Below are 27621 nucleotides of genomic sequence, written 5' to 3'. Positions count from 1 at the left end.
AGAAACTGCAAAAAGGTGGGAATTTAAGGAGATGGGACCTGGATAAACTAAAAGAACCAGAGGTTGTACAGAGATTCAGGGAGAGCATAAGGGAGCAATTGACAGGAATGGGGGAAATAAATACAGTAGAAGAAGAATGGGTAGCTTTGAGGGATGAAGTAGTGAAGGCAGCAGAGGATCAAGTAGGTAAAAAGACGAGGGCTAGTAGAAATCCTTGGGTAACAGAAGAAATATTGAATTTAATTGATGAAAGGAGAAAATATAAAAATGCAGTAAGTGAAACAGGCAAAAAGGAATACAAACGTCTCAAAAATGAGATTGACAGGAAGTGCAAAATGGCTAAGCAGGGATGGCTAGAGGACAAATGTAAGGATGTAGAGGCCTATCTCACTAGGGGTAAGATAGATACCGCCTACAGGAAAATTAAAGAGACTTTTGGAGATAAGAGAATGACTTGTATGAATATCAAGAGCTCAGATGGAAACCCAGTTCTAAGCAAAGAAGGGAAAGCAGAAAGGTGGAAGGAGTATATAGAGGGTCTATACAAGGGCGATGTACTTGAGGACAATATTATGGAAATGGAAGAGGATGTAGATGAAGATGAAATGGGAGATATGATACTGCGTGAAGAGTTTGACAGAGCACTGAAAGACCTGAGTCGAAACAAGGCCCCCGGAGTAGACAATATTCCATTGGAACTACTGACGGCCGTGGGAGAGCCAGTCCTGACAAAACTCTACCATCTGGTGAGCAAGATGTATGAAACAGGCGAAATACCCTCAGACTTCAAGAAGAATATAATAATTCCAATCCCAAAGAAAGCAGGTGTTGACAGATGTGAAAATTACCGAACTATCAGCTTAATAAGTCACAGCTGCAAAATACTAACACGATTTCTTTACAGACGAATGGAAAAACTGGTAGAAGCCAACCTCGGGGAAGATCAGTTTGGATTCCGTAGAAACACTGGAACACGTGAGGCAATACTGACCCTACGACTTATCTTAGAAGAAAGATTAAGGAAAGGCAAACCCACGTTTCTAGCATTTGTAGACTTACAGAAAGCTTTTGACAACGTTGACTGGAATACTCTCTTTCAAATTCTAAAGGTGGCAGGGGTAAAATACAGGGAGCGAAAGGCTATTTACAATTTGTACAGAAAGCAGATGGCAGTTATAAGAGTCGAGGGACATGAAAGGGAAGCAGTGGTTGGGAAGGGAGTAAGACAGGGTTGTAGCCTGTCCCCGATGTTGTTCAATCTGTATATTGAGGAAGCAGTGAAGGAAACAAAAGAAAAAATCGGAGTAGGTATTAAAATTCATGGAGAAGAAATAAAAACTTTGAGGTTCGCCGATGACATTGTAATTCTATCAGAGACAGCAAAGGACTTGGAAGAGCAGTTGAATGGAATGGACAGTGTCTTGAAAGGAGGATATAAGATGAACATCAACAAAAGCAAAACAAGGATAATGGAATGTAGTCTAATTAAGTCGGGTGATGCTGAGGGAATTAGATTAGGAAATGAGGCACTTAAAGTAGTAAAGGAGTTTTGCTATTTGGGGAGCAAAATAACTGATGATGGTCGAAGTAGAGAGGATATAAAATGTAGGCTGGCAATGGCAAGGAAAGCGTTTCTGAAGAAGAAGAATTTGTTAACATCCAGTATTGATTTAAGTGTCAGGAAGTCATTTCTGAAAGTATTTGTATGGAGTGTAGCCATGTATGGAAGTGAAACATGGACGATAAATAGTTTGGACAAGAAGAGAATAGAAGCTTTTGAAATGTGGTGCTACAGAAGAATGCTGAAGATTAGATGGGTAGATCACATAACTAATGAGGAAGTATTGAATAGGATTGGGGAGAAGAGAAGTTTGTGGCACAACTTGACCAGAAGAAGGGATCGGTTGGTAGGACATGTTCTGAGGCATCAAGGGATCACCAATTTAGTATTGGAGGGCAGCGTGGAGGGTAAAAATCGTAGAGGGAGACCAAGAGATGAATACACTAAGCAGATTCAGAAGGATGTAGGTTGCAGTAGGTACTGGGAGATGAAAAAGCTTGCACAGGATAGAGTAGCATGGAGAGCTGCATCAAACCAGTCTCAGGACTGAAGACCACAACAACAACAACAACACTTTTGTTAACTGGAATTACGTTGCAATGGACTCAAGAATGAGAGAAGATATATTGCAAAATATAATTTAAAAACAAATTTACCGTAATGCTCTTCAGTTGTGCTATCTAAACCACACTGGAAATCTACTTTACCTAATAATGATAAAATCCAACAATGGAAAATCCAGGATGGAATATAACAATATTATGAGAAGGAAAGTTGCGACTCACCATATAGTGGAGATGCTGAGTCGCAGACAGGCACAACAAAAAGCCTCTCACAATAAAAGCTTTTGGCCATTAAGGCCTTCATCAACCATAGACACACATACGGGCACACACACGTACACACACTCATGCAAATGCAATTTGTGTGTGTGTGTATGTATTGTTGACAAAGGCCGTAATGGCCAAAAGCTTTAATTATGAGGGGCTTTTTGCTGTTCCTATCTGTGACTCAGCATCTTCGCTATATGATGATTAGCAACTTTCCTTCTCATAATATTAATAATGATAAAATATTGATATTATTATTATTAATAATAGTAGTAGTAGTAGTAACTTTAACAATTAAAGTATCTTCTTTACAGCTGTGGCCGTGATAAAATTCTTATTCTTTGGGACGTGGATAAGAAATGTTCTGTTCGTACAGTACCTGTCTATGAATCCCTTGAAAGTTTGGTTCTCTTACCTCAGAAATTTTCACTACCTAATCTGGCGATTGAGAAAGGTATTCATATTGCAACAGCAGGCGAAAAAGGTAAGAATATATCTACTATATTGATTTTCAGTTTCATGAAATGCAACTATATTGATTTTCAGTTTGATGAAATGCAGTAGTTAGGAAACAAGGATGCAATCTTTTTTCTTTTTAAAATTTCAGGAAAAGTACGTGTTTGGGATGTGGAGCGGGGCTGTGAAGTTTACTGTCAAGAAAACCCTATAGTATCTGCTGCATCTGAAGATGGTGGCCTCTCCATCATTAAATTAATGTTTTGCCATACTACAAGCACTCTGGCTGTCATATCATATGATCATAATATTATTTTGCATAGTTTGAATACCTTCATGTGTGAGAAACAGGTAAGCACAATGCAGTGCCAAATTTCATTATTGGTATTTGCTTGACACAGTCTCTCACAGTCACTAGAGTTTCTGCCTGGTAAAAGTTAGTCACAGCTCAGTTTACTGAATTTCATTCTCAGCACTTCATTGAAAACATTTAGACCTGTGTTTTAGTGTGAACCGATGAGCTTTGTGGCATTTTATACGAACAACACTTGATAACAATGAAAAATATTGTCTTGTGATGCAATGATGTGGAGGGTGAGCATAACATCTGTTACTGATTACAAAAATTTATTTCTAAGGAACTATGCTAGATACATACCATTGTTGCAGGGCAGAGGGTGCTTTGTGCCAGTGTTGCATGGCAAAGTGTGCTGATACCATTGTTCCATGGTGGTAGCTGGTACTTTGTACCAGTGTTGCAGGACTGAGGGTGCTTTGTACCAATGTTCTATGTGGTTGAATAGCTGATCATATGTGAGCGGATTGCCGTGGTGGGCCTGAACTGCAGGTCAGAACAGCGGGCTGGTACTGATGGATCAGGCTCGTCAGTGTAAGGTCCATTGTTTCCCACTAATGTCCAGGCTGCATCTCTCGGATGAAGTCTGTCCGATCTGCCCGCAGGCTGGATCTGTTCATGTATGGCATACATTGGCAGATTTTCAAGATTTATTTGTAGCCTTAGAACTCCAATGCATCTTCACAGGCCAGAGGCCACAAGTAACGGATATCAGAAGTTAGAACTCTGTCTCACTGCAAATACATTTACAGTGTGGTGTTTTACAGGCGTTTTGTTTATTGTAATATGTTGTCACGCTTAGAAAGTAGTTCATGTATTCGAGAGAAAGTATGGACAGTGCTAGGAAGAAAATTGTGGCAGTCACCGGCAGTTTGCATGCTATTTACTCATATAATTCTCAAAAGAAAAATTGCACATACCTGTCAAATTATGGACATAACACAGCAGGTAATAGCCTACAGTAATGAAAATAGTACAAGGATTATTTTATTTGCATTCACCATAGTGTTATTTATACAATTCATCCTCCCCTTTTGTATTTCTTTCAAGAGGCCAACATCTTTCTGGGCTTATTTCTGAAATTATTGAAGATATTTTAAATCCATCCTTGCAACTACAAGCAAATTGGTATTTTTTTTTTTACCAAATATGTTTTGTTTTATTGAAATAAAATATCATCAGTGGTCTATAATGAAACATGTTTACAATCTGGCTTGCTTTCTACATCTAAAAAGAGATTGTTACAAAAGATGTTGGAGTTCCTTATTATTTCTTATGTCCAGTTTTCAATCATCAGGAAACGGTGTCAGCTTGCATGTTTCTTTAGATATTTTTATGTTTGGGACTGTTGTTTCTTGTACCATAGTTGCAAAGATGGATTTAAAATACCTTTAGTTATTATAATCAAACAATGGAAACACCAGTTAGGAATATCAACAATGTAGGAAAAGACAGATTGCTCCTTTCAATAATGAAGACGTGTCAAGTTGCAAACAGACACAATTAAAAAACATTTACTTAAAGCTTTTGGCCACAGTTTTCATCAGTAAAAGAGAGACACATGCCATTCACACACATAAGCAAGCACACCTCATGCACACATGACTGCCAAATTCAGCATCTCAGTCCGGAATGCAACTATCGCATGGGATATGAGCAGCTATCTGGTGCAGGCTGCAAAGGGGATGGGATAGCAGTGAATGGGTGGGGAGTGGGGGGTGGGGGAGAGATAAATGCTGTCTGGTGGAGGAGCTAACAGGGAGGTGGGGAAAACAGGAAAGGAGAGGGGAAAAAATGTGCGAATGTGTTGGCAGAGGGCTGCAGGTTGAGGCCAGGATAGTTCCACGAGCAGAGAATGTGTTGTAAGGATAATTCTTGTCAGCACAGTTCAGAAAAACTAGTTGTGGAGGGTAGGATCCAGATGGCTCGGGTAGTGAAACAGCCATTGAAATTAAGTATGTTATGACAGGGTGGTCTGCTTCGTTCTTGGCCATAATTTGGTGGTGACCATGCATCCTGGTAGACAGCTTTTTGGTAATCATATCAATATTAAAAGCTGTGCAATGGTTGCAGCAGAGTTGATAAATGACTTGGCTGATTTCACAGGTGGCCCAGCCCCTGATGAGGCAGGATAAACCTGTGACAAGACTGGAACAGGATGTGCTGGGTGGGTGGATTTGGCAGGTTTTGCACCTGGGCCTTCCACAGGGGTATGATCATTGTGGTGAGGGGTTGTAATTGGGAGTGGCATAAGGATGGACTAGGATGTTGTGGAGGTTGGGTGGGCGACAGAACACAACTTTAGAATGGGTGGGAAGTATCGCGAGTAGGATGCCCCTCATTCCAGAGCATGAAGATAGGTAATCGAAGCCCTGGGAAACGATGTGATTCAGTTGTGCCAGTCTGGGGTGGTAATGTGTGATGAAGGTGACACTCCTTTGTGGCTGGTTCTTGGGGGTGTGAGCGGAAATGGCACAGAACATCTGTTTGTGGACTAAGTCTGGGGGATAGTGCCTGTCTGTGAAGGTGCCATTTCCCCTCACACCCCCAATCCTCCTACCACCCCCAAGAATCAGCCACAAAGTAGTGTCACCGTCATAACCTAGTACCACCCCCGGACTGGCACAACTGAACCACATCCTTTGCCAGGGCTTTGACTACCAATCATCATGTTCTGAAATGAGGGACATCCTATCCGAGATACTTCCCATCCCTTTCTAAAGTGGTGTTCCATCACCCATCCAACCTCCACAACATTGTAGTCCATCCATATGCTACTCCAATTCCAACCCCTTGCCACAATGGTCATACCTCTGTGGAAGACCCAGGTGCAAAACCTGCCAAATCCATCCACCCAGCACTTCCAGTCCTGTCATAGGTTTATGCTACTCCATCAGGGGCCAGGCCGCCTGTGAAAGCAGCTATGTCATTTACCAGGTCTTCTGCAAACATTGCACAGCTTTTTATATTGGTACATGTACAACCAGGTGTCCACCAGGATGAACAGCCACCACAAAACTGTGGCCTAGAGCAAGATAGACCACCCTGTGGATCAATGTGCAGATGGACATAACACACTAGATTTCAATGGCTGCTTCACTACCCGAGCCATCTGGATCCTTCCCTCCACCACTAGCTTTTCTGAACTGTGCAGATAAGAGTTATCCATACAACACATTCTCTGCTCGTGGAACTATCCTGGCCTCAACCAATGGTTTCCACCCCCTCTGTTCTATCATCTCATCCCCATTCTCATCTCCCACCCTGTTTATTTGCAGCCCTCTGCCAACACATCCGCCTGTCTTCCCCCCCCTCCCCCCATTTTTTCTCCTTTCTTCCCTATCTCCCTGCCCAACACTTCCTGATGTTGCACCTGTTGGCAGTGTAGTCCCTACACACTCCACCAGACAGCATTTGTCTCTCCACCACCCCCCACCCCCCCGCCTGTAGTACACTGCTATCCCATCCCCTGTTCAGCCTCCACCAGATTGCTGCTTGTGTCCCACATGATAGTTGCATTCCGGCCCGAGATGCTAAATTTGGCAGTCATGTATGCATGAGGTGTGCTTACTTGCATGTGTGTCCCTGTTCCACTGATGAAGGCTGCCACTGAAAGCTTTACATAAACATCTTTTAATTGTGTATGTGTGCAACCTGATGTGTCGTAAATTCTTATAATACACCTATCGACAGTATGGTCTCATAAACAAAGATTTTTTTGTGGAACTTCATTTCGCATTTTGTATTTTAGTTTTTATAACAGTATGGTTTGCAGCTGGAATACAGTCTAGAAATATTTCAGCTATCTCTTTGTATGCCATAATTTTTCACATTCTTGTTTGTGTAATGCTCATGTCTCAGTTTTCGTAAACAAAATATTTCACGATACAATCGTATAAGGTTTTTTATGTGGTCTTTGGTCCAGCCCCTGTAGCAACCAAAACTTACTGTCACATGAAAGCCCCTCATTCATCAGTGGTGAAATTCGAATAACATTTACATTCCTCTTGTTGCCATATTAAAATTTGCTTCTTTTGGCAAACAAGACAGAGATTGCACACTGTTACCTCACCAACATTCTAAAACGGTTGCAGTTGTGACAGAATCTTGAAACATTGGTTTATTAAGTGAGGAACTGAGGGCAGTTCAGATCAGAAGCTTACGAAAAATCACATTCTCGGTATAAAAATAAATGTGTAATTTCTGCACTTACATTGTTGCAAAGCCATACTGTTTCTCATTTCACCAGCTATTGAAGAAAGACTCTTAAAAAATTGCAGCAGTCCATTGGAAAGGTGACAGTTACTCATGTATCATGGTAGAAATGAAATTTCTGCACATTTATTGTACAGCAAGCCACAACTCAAATTCTTTTTCAGGTTGTCTCTAATCATCTTTACCACGACGTGTGGGTTCTCTGACCCCCAGATCCAAACAGTATGCCTGTTTTCCTACGTTCTTGGAGATATGAAAAACTGTTCATCAGAAAATCGAACTTTATTTAGGTAATCATTACCCGCATCAATTTATTCCAGCATGTTCCCAGCCAACTCATCACTTGTGGGCCTGTCGTCTTTCTGCAGAGCTTGCAGGGGTTGCACTAAGTATGCAAGAAAATGCAGCTATTCGTGTAAAATATTTATCACAGTTCTCTGTGGTATGCCTGTTATTTTGGAAACCTGCTGCATCAATTTCTACAGACTGTGTTAAAATGCAGCACCCAAGGTTGCGTGAGTTTCACTAAGTATGCAATGAAATGCAGCTGTTTGTGTAAAATTTTTATCACACTGCTCTGATGTATGCCTGTTTCTTTGGATATATCAATTTCCGCAGACTGTGTTAAAATGCTGAACACATGGTATCAATAGTGTCATCACTAAGTCCATGTGTATTGCTTCTTGTCTTGTCATTATTACTTTTCATATGGTTCTTTGTGATGCTCTTTGCATATGGTGAATCTTGATCATAAGCTCTTTGGAGCTCTTGCTGAACTGTAATAGATACCATGTTGCATGAAACCACAAAATACATTGTGCTTTGTCTTGCATAGATACCACTGTTACTGCAACACTTCTAAATTATGATGTATAGAAGAAATCAGATACTGTCAAAACACATGTAAAAGTGTACCCATGAAAACTTTTTGAGTTAAGATACGATTTGCAAATAACCACACATCTGCGCTTAACATAATTCCTTAGACATAAATTATTGCATTCAGGCAAAGATATTGTGCTCGCTCTGTATTAAAATCTACTCAATGTAAAATTTTGCTTTAATGGGGTGCCGGGTTCGATTGCCATTGGGGTCAGGGATTTTCATCTGCCTCGAGATGACTGGGTGTTTGTGTTGTCCTCATAATTTCATCATCATTCCTGAAAGTGGCGAGATTGGACTGAGCAAAGGTTGGGAATTTGTACGGCTGCTGATAACCACCCAGTTGAGCGCCCCACAAACCAAACATCATCATCATCAAACTAAATATGTTCAAAAATATGCTCCAGTATGTAGAGTAACTGATAGACTCATAAATTTCTTTTTTGTAGGCTTCACACATATTTGCTATTTAATGTCAAATCTGAAGGAATGTATAATCGCAAGTACTTCCCTCAGTAATTCAGTTTGCGAGACTTTGGCATCCTGTCACCTTGTTGCTTAATTTATTGTACCTTCTATTGTAAGCTGCAAATCAGTGCCTTTCGTGTGTCTTTTTCTTAAAAACATTGAAAATTTACTTTTTCAAAATTACTAAAGCTGTACAAACAGCCATATGCAAACTGTGACAGCTCCTCAATGATAGTCCTGTGAAAATAACTTTTTGTTATTATTTAGCTTGTATTGCTTGCATACATGGTATTCAGTATAAATTGATTTTGAATGCCTCATGACCCTTATCTTTGAATACTGAGGAACTGCTGTTTCCTGGTTTCCAGCAAAGAGGAAACTGTTCTTTAGAAACAAAGTCTTCTTGTACTACTACAAATAAATAAGTGAAGAGAAAAATTTAAGAAATTAACAAATATTTGTAACAAAATGCCATATCATTAACAGTATGAGTCTGTCTCTTTACATGCTTTATAGCCTTTTTGTGTGATTTCTATTTTCATTATGTCTCACAAGATTGAGAATCAGTTCCATATTTTTATGTTGGTACTACACTGATTGTGTGTACAATGTTTGTTGTTCTTCATCCCTCTGTAGTGCTCATGCTGTCTATCCTTCTATACTTCCTTTTCATTTTGTAAACAATATCTGCATGGTATTAATTTCAGAGTTAACTATGGTTAGTTCCGTGTATCATAATTTGTAGCTACTTGTGATCTAGCTCATTGCTAGGTTTTGTTCCCTGTCTTAACATTAATTCTTTTGCTGTTAAAATTCAGTGACTTCAAACAAAAGTAAAGCTTTCACCAATCTGAATATTGATTTGATCACATCAGCACTTCACTGGGAATTTTGGGAATGGATTTCCCCTTGCTTTTTTCTGACTTACAAACCAATCACCCATGCAGTCAGATATGAAACTACAGTTTGTTGCAGAATCCAAACCACCGTGAAGCTTACATTTTCCACAGATGCAAAATACACTCCTGGAAATGGAAAAAAGAACACATTGACACCGGTGTGTCAGACCCACCATACTTGCTCCGGACACTGCGAGAGGGCTGTACAAGCAATGATCACACGCACGGCACAGCGGACACACCAGGAACCGCGGTGTTGGCCTTCGAATGGCGCTAGCTGCGCAGCATTTGTGCACCGCCGCCATCAGTGTCAGCCAGTTTGCCGTGGCATACGGAGCTCCATTGCAGTCTTTAACACTGGTAGCATGCCGCGACAGTGTGGACGTGAACCGTATGTGCAGTTGACGGACTTTGAGCGAGGGCGTATAGTGGGCATGCGGGAGGCCGGGTGGACGTACCGCCGAATTGCTCAAAATGTGGGGCGTGAGGTCTCCGCAGTACATCGATGTTGTCGCCAGTGGTCGGCGGAAGGTGCACGTGCCCGTCGACCTGGGACCGGACCGCAGCGACGCACGGATGCACGCCAAGACCGTAGGATCCTACGCAGTGCCGTAGGGGACCGCACCACCACTTCCCAGCAAATTAGGGACACTGTTGCTCCTGGGGTATCGGCGAGGACCATTCGCAACCGTCTCCATGAAGCTGGGCTACGGTCCCGCACACCGTTAGGCCGTCTTCCGCTCACGCCCCAACATCGTGCAGCCCGCCTCCAGTGGTGTCGCGACAGGCGTGAATGGAGGGACGAATGGAGACGTGTCGTCTTCAGCGATGAGAGTTGCTTCTGCCTTGGTGCCAATGATGGTTGTATGCATGTTTGGCGCCGTGCAGGTGAGCGCCACAATCAGGACTGCATACGACCGAGGCACACAGGGCCAACACCCAGCATCATGGTGTGGGGAGCGATCTCCTACACTGGCCGTACACCACTGGTGATCGTCGAGGGGACACTGAATAGTGCACGGTACATGCAAACCGTCATCGAACCCATCGTTCTACCATTCCTAGACCGGCAAGGGAACTTGCTGTTCCAACAGGACAATGCACGTCCGCATGTATCCCGTGCCATCCAACGTGCTCTAGAAGGTGTAAGTCAACTACCCTGGCCAGCAAGATCTCTGGATCTGTCCCCCATTGAGCATGTTTGGGACTGGATGAAGCGTCGTCTCACGCGGTCTGCACGTCCAGCACGAACGCTGGTCCAACTGAGGCGCCAGGTGGAAATGGCATGGCAAGCTGTTCCACAGGACTACATCCAGCATCTCTACGATCGTCTCCATGGGAGAATAGCAGCCTGCATTGCTGCGAAAGGTGGATATACACTGTACTAGTGCCGACATTGTGCATGCTCTGTTGCCTGTGTCTATGTGCCTGTGGTTCTGTCAGTGTGATCATGTGATGTATCTGACCCCAAGAATGTGTCAATAAAGTTTCCTCTTCCTGGGACAATGAATTCACGGTGTTCTTATTTCAATTTCCAGGAGTGTATTAACAGGCATTGAACTCATATTCAGTGCCCAAGATATACTACATCAATCAGTGATTAGATATCAAACTCTATGCACTGCTAAACTAATGCATCTGTACTTTGCAAGCTACCTTATATTGTGTGTTGTTAAGGATACTTCTTGTAGCACTATTATTTCTCTGTTTCCCTGTTCCATTTGTAAGTGATAAGTGGGAAGAACGTCTGTTTATAGTCACCAGTATGACTTGACTTTTTTTGTAGCTATGCTTATGTAACATATCAGTAGCACAGTTTGTTTACTTGTCTATGTTTTACACAAAGATGAAATTTTTTGACTGTATTGTCCTACATATGTCTATTGTGGGTAGTATTAATCTTCACAGAGCGAAACCTGCTCTTGCCGCACGATATCGCACAGTTTTGTATGATGAGACAAGTGAGATCTAATAATGTGTCTTTTTGTTGTAGTTGGCAGGGTTTAGTGACGAAATACTGGATGTAGTCTTTGTAGGGGAAGGAAATTCCCACTTGGCTGTAGCCACTAATAGTATAGATATAAAACTGTACAGGCGATTGAACATGGATTGCCAACTTTTGAGAGGTCATTCTGATCTTGTACTTGGCCTTGCATCCTGCCACGCCAATGCTAGACTTTTGTTATCATGTGCGAAGGTAAGTTGTTATAGATAATTTTAAAACCTAAAACAGCACAAATTGAAGCACAATGACCATTAAGAAGTAGGTTATAACATTGCATATTTTAGATCTGTGGATAAGAGAGCCAAGTGTGAAGAGAAACAATGCAAACTTAAAAACATGTTACCAGTGTAGCCCACAGGCCTACAGTTCTGATCCATAAGTGAATATTAATTGATAACTTCTAACAGTAGAAAAGGATGGAATGATGACAGTTTATGAAAAGGATAGATTATTACTCACCATGTAGTGGGAGATGTTGAGTCAAAGACAAGCACAACAAAAAGACTACTAAACACACAAGGTTTCGGTCAGAAGAACTTCTTTTGAAATAGACAAAACACACACACACACACACACACACACACACACACACACACACACACACACACACTCACGCAAATGCATCTCATACACACATGATGCTGAGGCCAGATTGCAAGCAACTGTGCATGATGGGAGAAGCAATCTGGGTGGAGGGTGTAAGGAGAAGGCTGAGACAGGTAGGTGGACGAAGAGCAGGGTATGGGTGGGGGATGGTAAAGTGCTGTTTGGTTGAGCATGCAGGAATGAGGTGGAGAGGGAGTAGGGCAGGTGCATTTGGGTGGTTAGAGAGAGGTTTGGGGTGAGGGAGGGGGCAGCAGAAAAGGAGAGAAGTAAAAAGTCTGGAAGCGCTTGTGGAATAGAAGGCTGTGGAGAGGGAACGAGGGAGGGATAGGTGAATGAAGACAATGACTAACAAAGGTTGAGGCCAGGAAGGTTATAGGAACATGTAATATATTGAAATGAAGTGGTGGTGTTGTGAAGGGTCCAGATGCCACAGCCTGTGAAGCAGTCATTAAAATGAAGAACGTTGTGTTGGACAGCATGCTCAGCAACTGGGTGGTCCAGCTGTTTGTTGGCCGCAGTTTGTTGGTGGTCATTCATGCAGACAGACAGCTTGTTGGTTGTCATGCCCACATTGAGTGAAGTTTAGCTTGTAAATCACATGACTGGTTTCATAGGTAGTCCTTCCTTTGATGGAACAGGTGATGATTGTGATGGGACTGGAGTAGGTGCTGTTGGGTGGATGAATAGGACTGATATAGCATCTATGTCTATCACAGGGATATCAGGCATGAGGGAATGTGTTGGGGCAGGGGTTGCATAAGGATAGACGAGGATATTTTGTAGGTTCACTGGTTGGCAGTATACTGCTGTGGGAGGTTGGGGAGAAAAGTGGGTATGACATTTCTTATTTCAGGGTACAATGAGAGGTAGTCAGAACCCCGGTGGAGAATGTGATTCAGTGCTCCACTCTTGGATGGTACTGACTCATGATGGACCAGACAGTGGCACTTTTGAGAGGTGGTGAGTGACTAGAGAGATAAGGCCCAACCCACTTCCCCGCCCTTCTTCTAACCACCTGACTGCACATAGCTGTCCTACCTATCTCTATCTTGTCCTTGTATGCCACCCCAAAACAGCACTTTACTGTCCTCCACCTGTACCCTGGTCTCCCTCTGCCTCCCCACCACAGCCTCATCCTTACTTTCACCACCTAGACTGCTTCTCCCATCATGAGCAATTGCTCGAGTTTGACCTCGGCAGTCACAGACAGTGGTCATAGTATGTCAGCTTTGAATGATGTGAATCCCTCAGAGTTGATTGGCATCACTGTCACAGCTGGTCTTTAGAAAGACATCCTATCACATTTTGACGCAGTGTTTCCTTGCTGCAGGAATTATTGAGTGATACTTTCACTGCTTAGGGGTCACTGTGTGGATGTTTCTTCAATACTTTTGTTGATTTATGACAGTCACCTGTTCTCAGATGGCATAAGTGCTGTGACTGAGTCTTTTTATCATTCCTGTAAATGCTGAGGTTTTACTTTTCTGGTAATAAAGTGACTTTTTTAGGATATTAAACTTTATAAATTCTAAATTTAATTTAATTTTAATTTATAGTTTCATATTATGTATATATTCTATTCAGTACCCCTTTTACAATATAAAAGATTTTGTAGTACTTGCCAAATGTGCTACACCCAATTCCAGTTTTACTTATATATATGTGAGATTATAATTCTGTTTCCTTTCTGTTGATGTAACAATGAGAACAGGACAATTCTGTGAGACTGTGGATTATGGATGCAGAGCAACAGAACATGACATGCGTTGGTTCAGCAGTGAGACATACAGCATCGGTTGGTTCTGTTGTATTCTCTCGCCTGTCAGACTCCTTTTTTCTGTCAGTCAGTCAAGATTCATGTCTCAAACTGTGGAAAATACCCAAAAAACTGGAATTTGGTAAGTGTACTTTATCCTGATTAATTTTTTTTTATTTCTAGACTCAGTGACATCAACTAAAAGATGATTAAACTTGAAGCTCTGCGGATTGTTACGCTTATAATTCTTTTGTCAGGTCAAATGCTTTATTGTAGGGAAACATGGTAGGGAGAACAATAATACAGATGGTGGAGAAATCTTAGAAAAAATCATATTTTGTGTTAAAGATAAATCATTTTGAGTCTATTCAGCAATGTGCTGACACACTGACAGAGAAGAAGGACGACTGATGTGAAGAGTTACTGGTAAAGGATAGCGTATCCACAGAAACTGAAGTTTTATTTGCCAGTAGGAAACTTTGCTTATGATATAGAAATGAAAAAAGGTTACACATTAGTGTAATATGCTGAGAGGAGTAATATGTTTATCCTTAACACATTCTTTCAGAGAGAGGTGGGATGCGGGGGGTAGGAGGGGGGAGGATTAAAATGTGGATTTTTCAACAAAGTGGAACTAAAAATAAAATTGACTATATTTTATTAAACAAGGAAGAAATAAAACGAAGTGTGACATTCTCCAATCACTTTACATTTTCAAGTGATCGTAAGTTACTAAGATCAAGAGTGAAAATATACACTAGTCTAGAAAGAAAGAAATTCACCTTGTGGGAAATCAGGACTGTGGACTGTGACAATTTATTTAGGAATAGCGAGCTATACCAGATCAATGCAAGCAACAATTCAACCTCTTAGCAAATGATTATTATTCTAGATGGAAGGGACAGGTATTTAACAAAGAGACTGGAGCAAACACAAAAAGGTGTTGCTGGAACAAAAAAGCAGGAAAATGTTAAATAAAGCAGGGCAGCTATTGAAAAGAAGACATGAATTAAATTTGAAACATGAACTAATCAAAACTATTTCAAAATGTCTCTTGCAGAATGTGAAATTGTGCAGTGATAATTTAATTAGAGGAACAATTGAAAACAATAAGAGTTTGAGAAACAGTACAAGAATTTATCTTGCATAGACATCACATTTCATTAGTTAAGATGGCTGGTGGCACAATTTCTAACAACAGAAAGCAAAATTGTACAACCATTCCTAGATTTCTTTGATATATATGGTGTTTGAGAGATAAATTAGAAACACAGATTATTAATAATGAAAAAGTGATGTTACAGAAGTAATAATGATGGTTTGAGTAATTCTGTTTGAAATACTAGGAAACAAAAGGTGCCATATAGGATGGTGCTTCAGTATACATGAATAAAGTTGGAGATAAAGTAATACAAAAATAACTTGCAAAATTGGGTATAAAATATCTGTGGAGGAAAATAGTTCTTCAAAACAGGAACAAAGATGTAATCATTCTACTTCACAAGAATGGAAGTGCATAAGACAGAGGTACCAGTGTCCTCCATGTAATCCTCAATGTAATCTTGAAGATATTTACAAAAAATTACCACTACTGACACTGAAAAAACATTGGACATTAAGCAAGTAAAGAAACAAGTTGGTTTCACTACGGACATGATTTAAAATATAGAATGGGACAGTGAGTATAAATTACAGGTTTGCTGGGATTTATAGAGTTAATTTGAAACCAAGTATTGATCCAACCTGTGGTATCATCATCATCATCATCAGCAGCAGCAGCAATAACAGTAGTCATTTGGCATCACTGTTCCACAAAGACCTCCTTTAGACTTTCTCATACATTACGATCTTCAGGTACAGATGTCCATGTAGCTCCTGCGTGTTTTCCATTTTCATCTAATCACGTTGATTTATGTCATCACTCCAATGTTTTCATATGTTTTAGAATCTAGCAAACCGAATCCTACGACCAAGTCACTTGGCTACATGTCCTGCACGCCTCCATTTTTATTTGCGCTGCTTCTACTCCAGCGTGTTTCCTGATCAGTTTGTTTGTTCTCAAGTTTTTCTAACAATTTCTAACATGTATTCCTCCATTCTTTTCTGAACAACTCTGTTTTTGAATGGTTTTTGCATTTAAAGTCCGTATTAGTGGTAGAGTCATAACACATACTGATAATACATACTGATTACAAACTTTATGTTTCAGCGACATAAGATGTTTGATTTGGAAAACTCTGTTTCATGTATCAAAAGCACTCGAGGTCATTTTATTTCTTTCCCCCTCCATTTAGTTATTGCCGTAAACTGTGGTTTATGTTGATACTAACAATGTACGTCACTTAGGATCGGAAGAGATTCCTTATGATTCCGGACAGATAGCTGAAGTAGTAAAGACTGCCAGTCATGCTTGCGAGATGAAGGCAGAGCTCACCTTCTGTAGTGCAGGAAATGGCCTTGTTGGTTGGGGGGGGGGGGGGGGGAGGGGGGCTGTATCGAGGGCATAGGTGGTTTTCTTAGGTTAGAGGGTCTCAGGAATGTGCAGGGAGGGCTTCAGCTTCAAAAGGTGCAGGATGAAGCAGGAAGAGGAAGAGACATAGGAACAATCAATATTGTAGTTGTGAACTGTCATAGCTTTGTTGGAAAAGAACCAGAGCTCCAAGCACTAATAGAAAGTATTGAATCTCAAATCATTATAGGTACAAAAAGCTGCCTAAAGCCGGATATAAGTTCAGCTGAAAGTTTTACAAAAGGCGTAGCTGTTCTCAGAAAGGATAGATTAAAAACAGTTGGTGGTGGACTATTTATTGCTGTCAGAAGCAGTTTACCTTGTAGTGAAATTGAAGTGATAGTTCCTGTGAGTTAGTGTGGGCAGAGGTTATACTTGGCAACTGGAATAAGTTAATAACTGGTTCCTTTTCCAAACCCTCCCACCCTCCCCCAGACTCAAGATTATGCAGTCGCTGAACAGTTCATTGAAAACTTGAATTTCATTTCAAATAGGTGCTTGTCTAGACAATTGTAGTCCGTGACTTTAATCTACCCTCGATATGTTGAGATGAAAATACATGTTTAAAGTCAGTGATAGGCATAACACATTGTCCAAAATCATACTCAATGCCTTCTCAAACAATTATTTTGAACAACTAGTTCAGAAGCCCACTCAGAGTGTAGGTGGTTGTAAAAACATACTTGACCTCTTAGCAATAAATAATCCTGACCAAATAAGGATCATCATAACAGACACAGGGATTGGGGACCACAAGGTTGTTGTAGCTGGACTAAATACCGTAACATCCAAATCCACCAAAAATAAACACAAAATACTCTATTTAAAAAAAGCAGATAAAATTTTCTTTAGAACTTCCTAAGAGATCATAGACCAGATGTGGTTTTAATTCAGAGAAATAGTATCAATGGCAATTGAGAGATATATACCAAATAAATTAATAAGAGATGGTACTGATCCCCAGTGGTACACAAAACAGGTCAGAACACTATTGCAGAAGCAATGAAAAAAGCATGCCAAATTTAAGAGAGTGCAAAATCCCAAAGACTGGCAATTTTACAGGACTTGAAATTTAGCATGAACTTCAATGTGACATGCTTTTAATAGTTTTCACAACAATTCTCTGTCCCTAAATCTGGCAGAAAACGCAAAGAGATATTGGTCGTATGTAAATTACGCCAGTGGCAAGATACAGTCAATACCATCACTGTGCAATAGCAATGGTGATATTATTGATGACAGCACCACAAAGCAAAGTTACTAAACACGGTTTTTCCAAAATTCCTTCACAAAAGAAGACAAAACAAAAAATTACGAGAATTCAAATCAAGAACAATTGTCAACAGGAATAACTTAGAAGTAGATATCCATGGTGTAGCGAAGCAGCATAAAACACTTAAGGAAGGCAAGGTTCATGGTCTAGATTTTATACCAGTCAGGTTCCTTTCAGAGTATGCTGATACAGTAGCTCCATACTTAGCAATCATATACAAACAGTTGCTCGCAAAAAGATCTGTACCCAAGACTGGAAAGTTGCACAAATCACAACAATACCCAAGAAAGGAAATAGGAGTATCTGCTGAATTACAGACCCATATCACTAATGTCAATTTGCCGTAGGATTTTGGAACATATACTGTGCTTGAACATTATGAATCTCCAGAAGAAAAGGATTTATTGACAAATAGCCAACACTGATTCAGAATATTGTCCTTGAGAAGCACAATGAGCTCTTTATTCTGATGAAGTAATGAGTGCTATCAACAGGGTGTGTCAAATTGATTCCATATTTTTTTATTTCCAGAAGGCTATTCCTCATAAGTGTCTCCTATTTAATATCGCATAGTATCGTGTCAGTTGTATATGACTGGATTTGTGATTTCCTGTCAGAAAGGTCACAGTTTGTAATACTTGACAGAAAGTCATTGAGTGAAACAGAAGTAATATCTGCCATTCCAGAAGGATGTGTTACAGGCCCTCTGTTGCCCTTGATCTGCAAAACGATGTAAGAGACAACCTGAGCAGTCCAATTAGATTGTTTGCAGATGATGCCATCAAGTACTGTCATGTAATGTCATCAGATGATCGAAATGAATTGCAAAGTGATTTAGACAAGATATCTGATTGGACAAAAAGTGGCAATTGACACTAAACCATGAAAAGCACTAAAAAGAATCCACTAAATTTCAGCTACACAATAAATCACATACACCAATAGGCTGTAAACTCAGCTAAATACTTAGTGATTACAATTATGAATAACTTATATTGAAACGATCGCATATATAACATGTGGGGAAAAGAAACCAAAAACTGCAATTTATTGGTAGAATGCTTAGAACATGTAACAAGTCTACTAAAGAAACTGCTTACACTACGCTTGTCTGCCCTCTTCTGGCGTATTACTGCTCAATGTGGGATACATTTCAGATAGGATTAATAGAGTACGTTGATAAAGTTCAAAGAAGGGCTGCTCTTGAAGTTCAAAGAAGGGCTGCTTGTTTTGTATTATTGCGAAGTAGGGGAGAGAGTGCCACAGATATGATACATGAATTGGTGTGGCAGTCATTAAAGCAAAGGTTTTTTTAACTCTATCGGACCTTCTCATGAAATTTCAATCACCAATTTTCTCCTCAGAGAGTGAAAAGACTTTGTTGGCACCCACCTACAAAGGGAGAAATGATCATCAAAATAAAATAAGAGGAATCAGAGCTCACATGGAAAGGTTTAAGTTGTTTGTTTTTCTCATGCACTTTTGAGAATGGAATGGTAGAGAAGTAGCTTAAAGGTGGTTCGATCGACCCTATGCTAGTCACTTAATTGTGAATTGCAGAGTAATCATGTGAAGGTTGATGAACTGCCTTGAACACTGACATTCTTCTATAGGTCTTTTGACTAGCATTTTAACTTGTTCTATTTTCTTTTCAGGCGTGTTTACATACCAGATGTTTTACTAATACACTTAGATTTTCTTATATTTTTCTCTCTGTGTGAGGACTGTTCACCAAATCGAAGTGACACTGAGCAGTGCACCAATATACAGAAAGGTAAATAAACAGCTTAGTTTTTGAATAAAGACTGTCTTTAGAGTTCACACACACACACACACACACACACACACACACACACACACACACACACACACACACACAGAGAGAGAGAGAGAGAGAGAGAGAGAGAGAGAGAGAGAGAGAGAGAGAGAGAGTCACCATTTTCTTCTGGCGTTTCAGCATGACTTTATCTTAGCATATTGTTGTCCTTTCTGCATGTCGGTCTGCTGCTCAATGCCTCTTGAGTTTGTTGAATAAAGGTCTATTCTCATATTGATAATTATACTCTGTTGTAGGTTTTTCGTTGGTGCTTTGTCTCATTTGTTTAATGTCATGTCATTAATGTCATTCTCACCACGTGTGATTATTAATTCACACCCTTTCTTTACCAAAAAGCATATTGCAGTTGAATGTTCGAATTTACTGGCTGAATATATTCTTGACTTCAAATTTTTACCTTTAGCACCCAAAGAAGGTATCATTTTTCTTCTTGTATTGTGTTGTAGTTTAAACTATTATAACTAAAAGTTTTGAAGGTTTTTACATTTTTGCTTTTCTTTAATCTGATTATTTTTTAATAAATCTATTTGTATGGCAGAGCAAGTAAATATATTTAAATTTATCATCTTCTTATGGTTGAGTGCACTAGCATTGTTTTTAATTCAGGGACCTCTCATTCTTTGAATGTTACGCACACCGAGAAGGCACACCAAAAAGACATTAATTGTGTCTGCATTTCACCAAACGATAAGCTGGTTGCCACAGGGTCGCAAGACAAAAGTGTGAAGGTAAAGTATACTTTTTTAAAACTTTTAATGAATGTTGTAATGGCTCTGTAGAGTGAAACTAGGCTGCACTGCAATATTGTATACTGGCAAAAACTTTTATAAATGAACAAACTGTTTTTGATATGATATGTGCTGATTTACATCACAAACTTTTGAATTGGCTACTTATTTTAGCCATGTACTAGAGCCATGAGTGAAGGCAGATTCAGCTTCTCCCATAGTAATCTAGTTTGATGGGAAAGATGTGAATCTGGTCAATTGGTAAGAGTGGGGAATTGCTACTGTAGTGTGAAGAACAACAAATTGTACAAAATTTTAAATTGATGGTAGTTCTAATGGTTACTTTGGTATGTCAAATCTTATTGTAACTTAAGTTGTTGTCTTTAATTCTCTGTATCATTGTCTTTCCCACTGTTTAATGTACTTGAGTGGTGCTCACATCTGCTAGAAATATTGCTTCATTTTTCTTAGTAACACATCACGTTACATTTCCAACATGAAAATAAGTCAAGACTATTATTGATATTGGTTGCTACACTGTGTATTCCCACCTCCTGGTGAAATAAGGTTCCAGACTATGTACTTTGAGATAGAAAATTGAGATTTGCTACTGTCTATTTCATGCACATGGGGTCAAGAGTGTGGAACAATCTTGGTTGGAAGAAGACTTGGCCATGAACCAAAAGCCACTCAAGAAAATTTTGTATGGCAACAAATTGCTGGATGATGCAGTGACATAGTATAACTCTGGGCTCTAAATCATTTATTCCCACTGCTTGTCCATATAGTCTATGATAGGTAACAATATTATGAAAAGGGAAGTTGCTATGCACCATATAGCGGAGATGCTGAGTCGCAGATAGGCACAACAAAAAGACTGTCACAAATAAAGCTTTGTCACAATAGACCTACCTACCTACAAACAAACACACCCACAAACACACAAGCCCATCTCACACACATGACTGCAGTCTCAGGCAACTGAAACCACTGCGAGCAGCAGCACCAGTGCATGATGGGAGTGCCAGTTGAGCGGGTGTAAGGAGGAGGCTAGGGTGGGGAGGGGAGGGGGGTGGCAGACAGTGAAGTTCTGCAGATTAGACAGAGGGAGAGAGGGTGGGGGTGGGGGGAATTAGCGGAAAAGGAGAGAAGTAAAAAGACTGAGTGTGATGATGGAATGATGGCTGTGTAGGGCTGGAATGGGAACAGGGAAAGGGCTGGATGGGTGAGGACAGTGACTAATGAAGGTTGAGACCAGGAGGGTTACGGGAACGTCGGATGTACTGCGGTGAAAGTTCCCAACTGCGCAATTCAGAACAGCTGGTGTTGGTGGGAAGAACCAACAGCTTGTTGGTTGTCAGGCCCACATACGAGGGCAGTTCAATAAGTAATGCAACACATTTTTTTTCTCGGCCAATTTTGGTTGAAAAAACCGGAAATTTCTTGTGGAATATTTTCAAACATTCCCGCTTCGTCTCGTATAGTTTCATTGACTTCCGACAGGTGGCAGCGCTGTACGGAGCTGTTAAAATGGCGTCTGTAACGGATGTGTGTTGCAAACAACGGGCAGTGATCGAGTTTCTTTTGGCGGAAAACCAGGGCATCTCCGATATTCATAGGCGCTTGCAGAATGTCTACGGTGATCTGGCAGTGGACAAAAGCACGGTGAGTCGTTGAGCAAAGCGTGTGTCATCATCGCCGCAAGGTCAAGCAAGACTGTCTGATCTCCCGCGTGCGGGCCGGCCGTGCACAGCTGTGACTCCTGCAATGGCAGAGCGTGCGAACACACTCGTTCGAAATTATCGACGGATCACCATCAAACAACTCAGTGCTCAACTTGACATCTCTGTTGGTAGTGCTGTCACAATTGTTCACCAGTTGGGATATTCAAAGGTTTGTTCCCGCTGGGTCCCTTGTTGTCTAACCGAACACCATAAAGAGCAAAGGAGAACCATCTGTGCGGAATTGCTAGCTCGTCACGTGGCTGAGGGTGACAATTTCTTGTCAAAGTTTGTTACAGGCGATGAAACATGGGTTCATCACTTCGAACCTGAAACAAAACGGAAATCAATGGAGTGGCGCCACACCCACTCCCCTACCAAGAAAAAGTTTAAAGCCATACCCTCAGCCGGTAAAGTCATGGTTACAGTCTTCTGGGACGCTGAAGGGGTTATTCTGTTCGATGTCCTTCCCCATGGTCAAACGATCAACTCTGAAGTGTATTGTGCTACTCTTCAGAAATTGAAGAAACGACTTCAGCATGTTCGTAGGCACAAAAATCTGAACGAACTTCTCCTTCTTCATGACAACGCAAGACCTCACACAAGTCTTCGCACCCGAGAGGAGCTCACAAAACTTCAGTGGACTGTTCTTCCTCATGCACCCTACAGCCCCGATATCGCACCGTCGGATTTCCATATGTTTGGCCCAATGAAGGACGCAATCCGTGGGAGGCACTACGCGGATGATGAAAAAGTTATTGATGCAGTACGACGTTGGCTCCGACATCGACCAGTGGAATGGTACCGTGCAGGCATACAGGCCCTCATTTCAAGGTGGCGTAAGGCCGTAGCATTGAATGGAGATTACGTTGAAAAATAGTGTTGTGTAGCTAAAAGATTGGGGAATAACCTGGTGTATTTCAATGCTGAATAAAACAACCCCTGTTTCAGAAAAAAAATGTGTTGCATTACTTATTGAACTGCCCTCGTAGAATGCAGCACAGTGGTTGCAGCTTCGCTTGTAAATCACATGACTGGTTTCACAGGTAGCCCTGCCTTTGATGGGATAGGGTGATGTTCGTAACCAGACTGGAGTAGGTGGTGGTGAGAGGATGTATGGGACAAGTCTTGCATCTAGGTCTATTAAAGAGTTATGCACCATGAGGTAAGGGGTTGGGAGCAGGGATTGTGTAAGGATGGACGAGTTTATTTTGTAGGTTCGGTGGACGGCGGAATACAACTGTGGGAGGGGTGGGAAGGATAGTGTGCAGGACATTTATTGTTTCAGAGCATGACGAAAGGTAGTCAAAACCCTGGCGGAGAATGTAATTCAGTTGCTCCAGTCCTGGGTGTTGCTGAGTTATGAGGGGAATGCTCCTCTGTGGTTGCACGGTGGGACTTTGGGAGGTGGGGGGAGACTGGAAAGATAAGGCATGGGAGATTTGTTTTTGTACAAGGTTGGGGGAAAATTATGGTCTGTGAAGGCTTCAGTGAGACCTTCAGTATATTTTGAGAGGGACTGCTCGTCGCTGCAGATGCGACAACCACGGGTGGATAGGCTGTATGGGAGGAACTTCTTGGTGTAGAATGGGTGGCAGCTGTCGAAGTGGTGGTATTGGCGGTGGTTAGTAGGTTTGACATAGATGGAGATACTGATGTAGCTATCTTTGAGGTGGAGGTCAACATCTAGGAACTTGGATTGTTGGGTTGGGTAGGACCAGGTGAAGCAAATGGGAGAGAAGTTGTTGAGGTTCTGGAGGAATGTGGATAGGGTGTCCTCATCCTCGATCCAGATTTCAAAGATTTCATCAATGACTGTGAGCCAGTTAAGGGGTCTAGGCTTTTGGATTTTCAGGAAGAATTCCTCTAGATGGCCCATGAATATGTTGGTGTAGGATGGTGCCATGCGGGTGCCCATAGTCACTGTCCTCACCCATCCAGCCCCTTCCGTGTTCCCACTCCAGCACTACACAACCATCATTTCACCATCACAGTCAGTCATTTTACTTCTCCCTTTTACTGCCACGTTCCCCCATCCCCCTCCCCACCTCTCCCCTACCCTCCGTCTAATCTGCAGCACTTCACTGTCCGCCACCCCCACCATACTGTCCCTCCCCCTACTCACCCCAGACTCCTCCTTATGTCAACCCAGTTACCACTGCCACCATCTAGTGGTGCTGCCACTCACAGTGTGGTTTCAGTTGCCTGGGACCGCAGTTGTGTGTGTGAGTTGCATTTATGTGTGTGTGTGTGTGTCTATTGTTGACGAAGACCTTAACGGCCAAAATCTTTAATTGTGAGAGTCTTTTTGTTGTGCATATCTGCAACTCAACATCTCTGCCATATGGTGAATAGCAACTTTCCTTTTCATAATATTGTTACATTCCATCCTGGATTTTCCACTGTTTGATTTTAGTCTATGATAGGGGTTTATTTAATAGGCTGTTGATACACTCCATCTACTCATCTTTGAAATTTGTTTAGTATTGATACGTAATGGTACTTTGGTTATTGGTGATCTTTCAACATGATCCAGAACACTCTTGTATCAACATGATACAGAACATTCTTGTCTCGCTTTGTGTAGCAGTTCATCATCTTGCCACATCTGCGGCATTCGATAAGCCACGTATGCTTCCCAGGTCACGCTGAATGGCAAGCACTTGAGAGAGCTCAGCATTCATTTGCTTGGTACTTTCTTGGCAAACCGAGGTTTCCTGATCCGAGGACTGGTAAGCACCACTAGACCTCGGTAACTGTAAGACCTGGACATTGTTCAGTGACCACCATACAGTGGGGTGGTGGAACGTTGTATGTCACTGGGACCAGGGATCTTGGCTTAGTTGCCCAGATCCCGAGAATGGTGAAAATCTTTAAGAGCAAACTCCTCAATCTCAGTATGCAATGTGTGTTGCACACTGATGAGGTGCATGACTGTTGAGTCAAAACAGTCCAGTCATTAACAGGCATCCACTGAGGAAACTTTTGCACCAGAGTTGTCTGAGGCTTATTCAGATAAGTGTGGCTGTGTCTCAGTGGACACATCTTTTGGCTGCTTGTAGGATCAAGGTGGAACCCTCGAACTTAAAACTCATCAACTCCCAATGTAATGGGTATACCGCTGGTGGGTATCGACACCCAATCCAACAAGAGTCCTCGTGTAGCCCATACTCTTGGTCCAGAGATTGTTCATAGTACTTCAGTTTATTGCAACAGAATGCTTGCTGCTGGTGAGAATGCAATTTTAATAGTTAAAACGAAGAAGACAGCTTCGAGAAAGTTTCATTTTTCTATATTCAAAGAGGTTTAGAGGGCATTTCAGGTTAAGTGATTGTGAAATGGAATATTGTTGGTTGACACCTCTAGCTTCCAACAAGTGACGAACTGCCAGAAAATTAAATGTCTCAGGGAACATGCCATCGAAACGAGCTCCACAACACTGCTTGAATTATAGCACAGGTGTGTTATGTAGAGATCTAGCAGATATTCCCAAAGAAGATATGAAAGATGAGTGGGCTCAAGAAGGTGTTGTTGGTGAGAAAAATGTAATGAAAAGGGTGGTTGAGGATCTGGTAAAATCCAACTCCTTTTTCCTTACCTCCAATACCATTGAACTCCCAGAACACATCAAGGCAGGTTTCCTTTGCTTAAGCATGCAGCTTTATATCCTCAACCCAGTGCACTGTTTTAAATGCCAGCACTTTAGGCAAACCACTCTAGGATGTAAGGGGGACACCACTTGTAGCAAAAACGGTAAGGCCATCCACGAATGTTTCACTTCTCTGAAGTGTGTAAATTGCTATCAATATCACCCTTTCTGGGATTGGAATTACTAAGTCTACCTTGAAGAAAAGAAGATACAGGGGCTTAAAACAACAAAGCTCGTCCTGTCTGGTGAGGTCGAAAAAATTGCACTGTGGCAGAAGAGTAGTTACGTAATTACATCTCAGACAATCACTACTTTATGCATTGGTAGCTCTGGATTGCCACTTCTTGTAATGTGGTTAATTAAGCAGTCCTTGCAGCAGTCAGCTCTTCTTGTAGTATTTTGCGTTACATACTTCCTGGTAGCAAATGATGCTTCACAACCTGAATTAGAAACAGTGCACATTACGTGAATACATATAAAGAGAAATTTAAATTATATAGGTGCTGCTCATAAATTTGATGTTATTCCATCTGTGCACAAGTTTAATTTTTGCTTAATTTAAATTTTGTACAAACAACTGTGCATAATACAGCATTTAAACTGTCTGTTGATCACTAGTATTAGAAAGTTGCAAGTACATAACTGGACGTTTAAAAATAACAAATAAATACTGCCAAACCTTTGTTTTCATGTTCTGCAAAGCAACATGCAGGCAGAGATAAGCAATCTGTATAGATAGAATAAAATACAACACATAATATTGGCTGCATATTATCAACTAGTTGCGCTCAACAAAAGTATTCATGAATGATTTCTATGCTGTTTTATAAAGATGTAGCTGCACTTGATTTATTTGGAATATTAACCAGCTTGAAATTTATTATTAGTAATATTGGTATTTTCCTTGAATTAAATTATAATAAGAAGGTGCGTCTTAAAGTGCAGTTCAACAGTCGTTATATCTTTACCTTTGTGAACCTTGTGTTATGTAATTAGATATGTCTCTAGTTAAATTTAAAATCCAATAACCACCTATCACCCAAAGTTAATTAATCCTCAGCAGACCTACTGCTTAAGGAATTTCCTTTACTTATGACACATTGTAATACATAAAGGCACGGCTTCTCCTTAGGTTGTGAATGAATGCTGAGCATTTTAAACCAAAGGGATAATTGACCTCAAATAAGCGATGCAATTTTTATCAACACTGTTTATATTTGTTTTGTCTTGATATAAAATAAATATTTTCTTGTCTTTTCTTTTCTTTCCTCAAGTATTTTACTACGAAGTACTTCTTTAAATATTAATCGCCTCTAAGAATAATATTTCCTTCTGTAGCTATTTTCATTTTGTATAAAATTCTACTCAAATGATATCATCAAGTCAGGCATAGTCCTATGTCGTTACATCCCTGAACTTTGTTTCTTTTGTTCCAGTAGCAAACCAGTAATACCTTTGTATTTAAATCTCTGTTGTTCGTTGTTCTTGTCTTCAGTCCTGAGACTGGTTTGATGCAGCTCTCCATGCTACTCTATCCTGTGCAAGCTTCTTCATCTCTCAGTACTTACTGCAACCTACATCCTTCTGAATCTGCGTAGTGTATTCATCTCTTGGTCTACCTCTACGATTTTTACCCTCCACACTGCCCTCCAATGCTAAATTTGTGATCCCTTGATGCCTCAGAACATGTCCTACCAACCGGTCCCTTCTTCTTGTCAAGTTGTGCCACAAACTCCTCTTCTTCCCAATTCTATTCAATACCTCCTCATTAGTTACGTGATCTACCCATCTAATCTTCAGCATTCTTCTGTAGCACCACATTTTGAAAGCTTCTATTCTCTTCCTGTTCAAACTATCTATCGTCCATGTTT

The 27621-nt window shown here is 40.9% G+C and overlaps 1 protein-coding gene across 1 annotated transcript in view; it reads left to right on the top strand.

Moving 5' to 3' along the window:
* LOC126457657 (transducin beta-like protein 3) overlaps positions 1–27621 on the top strand; it is a 187907-nt gene that overhangs the window by 100565 nt on the left and 59721 nt on the right. The window contains exons 6-10 of the mRNA XM_050094148.1: positions 2706–2875; positions 2999–3198; positions 11660–11863; positions 13989–14175; positions 20259–20380. Of these exons, the coding sequence (XP_049950105.1) occupies positions 2706–2875; positions 2999–3198; positions 11660–11863; positions 13989–14175; positions 20259–20380 (883 nt within the window). The remainder of the gene's footprint in view (positions 1–2705; positions 2876–2998; positions 3199–11659; positions 11864–13988; positions 14176–20258; positions 20381–27621) is intronic.

The sequence above is a fragment of the Schistocerca serialis genome, chromosome 2 (genome assembly GCF_023864345.2).
Source record: "Schistocerca serialis cubense isolate TAMUIC-IGC-003099 chromosome 2, iqSchSeri2.2, whole genome shotgun sequence".
Lineage (NCBI taxonomy): Eukaryota > Metazoa > Arthropoda > Insecta > Orthoptera > Acrididae > Schistocerca > Schistocerca serialis.
Note: the sequence above shows the minus strand (reverse complement) of the source record. Positions and strands in the feature narration are given on the sequence as shown.